The 3,506-nt window shown below is 35.4% G+C and overlaps 1 protein-coding gene across 6 annotated transcripts in view; it reads right to left on the bottom strand.

The window, feature by feature from the left end:
• LOC109830666 (F-box protein SKIP24) overlaps positions 1-3,494 on the bottom strand; it is a 6,046-nt gene extending 2,552 nt beyond the window's left edge. For 2 of the 6 annotated variants that reach the window (XR_002244379.1, XM_020398000.1), the window contains exons 1-4: positions 3,159-3,490; positions 2,784-2,957; positions 1,128-1,290; positions 876-1,041 (exon numbers count right to left, since the gene is read on the bottom strand). Coding sequence is in view for 5 of the 6 variants with exons in the window: in XM_020398000.1 (XP_020253589.1) it covers positions 876-1,041; positions 1,128-1,290; positions 2,784-2,957; positions 3,159-3,382 (727 nt within the window). In the remaining variant the exon portion in view is untranslated. Of the gene's footprint in view, positions 1-875; positions 1,042-1,127; positions 1,291-2,783; positions 2,958-3,030; positions 3,112-3,158 lie in introns of all 6 variants that reach the window. The other 4 variants (XM_020397996.1, XM_020398001.1, XM_020397997.1 and 1 more) reach the window with 3 other exon arrangements.

Here is a 3,506-nt window from a genome sequence, read left to right as displayed (position 1 = left end):
GTCGTCTTAGAAAACCCCCTCAACCATTTTAACTCTAGAAAACCCCCTTCAATTACGGAGTTGTTGTAGATAACCCCCTCAACTTTCAAAATATTATTTATCCCCTCTCAATTTTTCTCACTTAACACCCCTTAACTAATATAATTTATATCTAATGGTACAAATGATTTGAAATAGCCATATTATCCCTAAGACATTAAAATTTTTTTTTACCATAGTGTTAGTGTTCATTTTTGCTTTTTTCTATTTAAAAATAACTTTCATTTTATTTCAAATCTTTTTTTTCCCCTTTCTTTTTTTAAACACTAAACTTCTTTTATTTTCTGCTTATCCATACTTGTAATATTTTAAACAATTGAAACTTTTAAAAAATATATATTTGAAGATTAGTTTCCTCATCAAAACCCATCAAACCGAAGTATAATGTTTTCATTGGGATGGGCTTTCAAACTCATGAATTTTTTTCAACCAAGGGTATTTTAGTCATTGCACATTTCAAATTAATAATATTAGGGGCGTTTTTTTGGAAAAACTAGAAAGATAAAGGGAGTTTTGTGAGACACCTCATAGTTAAGGGGGGTTAGGCATATTTTGAAAGATGTGGGGGGTTATCTACAACACCCTCAAATTTGAGGGGGGGCTTTTTTAAGATAAAATAACTGAGGGGGTTTTTCTGAGACGAGCCCCATAGTTGGGGCGGGTTTTCTAAAATTAACCCTTCATCATACTATACAATTTTAAGTGTATATTTTCAGATATTTATCTGTATTGCTGCAACTCTTCAAACTTCTCAAAACAGTTTTAAGAAGCAGAACAGAAAACAAGTTCAAAGGCCCTTTTCTAATGTGAACATAGTGAGTCAGAGAAATGCTTACACTGCCTGCTTTTCTTCAACTTCTTCTCCTCCATGCTTTTCTTCAACTTTTTCTGATTCCTAGTGACATTATTTACAGTTTCCGTTGATTGATAACAATACAGAGGATTATACTTCATTGATTTTAGCTCTTCACTGCCCTCTTCTAGCTGCTGCTTCTGATGATTCTGTCAAAGAGTGTTTGCAGTGATAAATTTGACAAACAAATTTACAGCTACTATCTCAATAAAAACCAACCATGAAAAAGTCGTACATAGGACTTCTTATGAATTTCAATCTGCTGCCTGCACACTTTGATTTCCATATTTAAAGAGTGCAGCCGAGACTCGATGGGAACTGTGCATTGCTCTACCATTTGTTTCTGTCTCCCACGAACAACTTCTGGTTGCCATACATTTAGAGCGACAGAAGCCCTCCTGCAGAAGTTGAATTAGTTAAACGATCTAGTAACTAGTAAGGAGAGGAAAAATAAAAGCAAAACGCATATCTAATGAAACTACAACTTCATATTTAAACTCTCTACTTGGGATGCAAAGGTCATTAGAATGGATTAAAACCCAAAAGAAATAAAAAGATCATTCTGTACACTACATTTCCCAAAGTGATTAAAAATGGCTATATACTTTCTGATAGAAATACTAAATAAAGAAATAACGAGAAAATACAAGATCAGTCATGGTAATGGCTAATAGACTTAAACTACCAAAGCTTCAATTATCAAATTAAAAGTGCAAAATGCGCACCCAGATCTACCTATAAGCCTTCAACATGCAAAAAATGGTCAATATGATGACTCTCCTTGGTATAGAAAAAAATTATTCTAATGTATGACACTTTTCTGACATTACATGTGAGCCACACAAACTTTTTACATACAATTTATATGCTTTGAGAATTTATAATGATAGATTGAACTTTGTTCTAAAAAGAATTGAAGAAAATAACGAATGCAAATAATGTCTCCCCATCCGTGCATCGACCAACAACATGCATCGCATGAGACTAAGATGACTTGGAACTCACAATCTTCCTCATCTTGCAGAGAACTTGCAGAAAAATGCCTCTTCCCCTCATTTGCCCCCTTTTATATACTCTTGACCTTTACTTCTATTTGTTACTTTTTTTTCTTTTAAATCTTTTCTCCTTCTCTATCCCTTCAATATCACAAGTCACAACTACCGATTAGTTCCATATCTATCAAAAAAAATTATGCCAACGCACAAAATCACAAACCTATCAGAATCATTAGTACCATATAAACTATCTGAAACCTAATATCAGAAAACTTATGCAGATTTGAACTACCACGCAAGCATATTTAATCTTAGCAACTTGTAAATTATATAAAGTAAAAAAAAAAAAACCAAAAAAACCAACTCCTTGTGTATCTCATGGAGCCTAGTTTATGCTGACATTATCTACAAAACAAAGAGGGGCATAATCCTTAATCCTATAATTGATTGACACTGACAACACTGTTAGATTCCTCCAATTCTTTTAAGTTACTAAACAAGGAAAGGAATAAAGGAATTTATATACTAATGAGAAATAAATGCATAATAGGCATACATCCAAATCTCACAAAATCCACCATGAATAATTATTTTTTTTTTGTAAGAAAAATACTATAAAAATAAAATACCAAAAAAAATCAAGTTTAACAGACTTGGTATAAATTGGAGAAGATTGTTGTCATTATATTTACAAAACTGTCCTCTAGTAATCTCCTATTTCCCAACTATTCGGGGTTTTATAAACCGTTAACAGACACTGCTATTGTCGCTAGGCTAATTTTCTAATAGCTCATGATATTTTTCTGCAAATTTGAAGGTTTATAATACTTCCCTTTAGTAAAAGTAATTTTTAATAATTTCGCACGACACAGTAGTTCACAGTTGGTTTACCTCACCTGACCCTCTCCAAATTATTGAGCTCCGTCAATGCAGCCTGCAATCTCTCGCTCTCCTTTATAATCAAACCCTCCAGCTGCTTCAAATTCAACCTGCAAAGCATCACCCTGTTCTCCGCAGCCAGAACCTTCCTCCTCCACTCAAGCTGCCGCAAAGCCTTGACCCTCTCAAACCTAAACCCCATCAGAAAAACATTAAAAATCCCCACTTTAAAATTAATAACAAGGTTTATTTGCACTTTAATACCCAGCGTAAATCTTTTTCCAACTTTGATCCAGTTCTATTTGAAAAGGGTGAATCTTCGGGGGTATTTGGTCGCAAAAATCCCTAAAAACAAAAGGAAGTTTGTATGAATTGGCTAGGATCGTTAGTACCTGAGCTTGTACAGGGATTTTAAAGGGGAATCTGAAGAGGAGGAGGAGGAGGAGGACGGGAAATCGAGGGAGAGGAGGTTTGACCAGAGGATAGGGTCGTCGGAGAGGCGGCGGAGGCGGCGGCAGGAGATGGAGATTGAGCACAGATCTCGGTAGCTTAGTTGGGACGACGAGGTCCCCAGCTCCATGATTCTGGTCCAGAGCTCGTCGGGGAGGATCGACATGGATAGTTTAGGGTTAGGGTTGGCTCGAGGGGAAGATTTCGGCGAGGAAGAAGAGAACGAAGAGGAGACCCCTCGAAAAATAACAAAAAAAAAAAAAAAGAAGTTTGAATTTCGACAAGGTTTG

Source organism: Asparagus officinalis, chromosome 2 (genome assembly GCF_001876935.1).
Source record: "Asparagus officinalis chromosome 2, Aspof.V1, whole genome shotgun sequence".
NCBI lineage: Eukaryota > Viridiplantae > Streptophyta > Magnoliopsida > Asparagales > Asparagaceae > Asparagus > Asparagus officinalis.
Note: the sequence above shows the minus strand (reverse complement) of the source record. Positions and strands in the feature narration are given on the sequence as shown.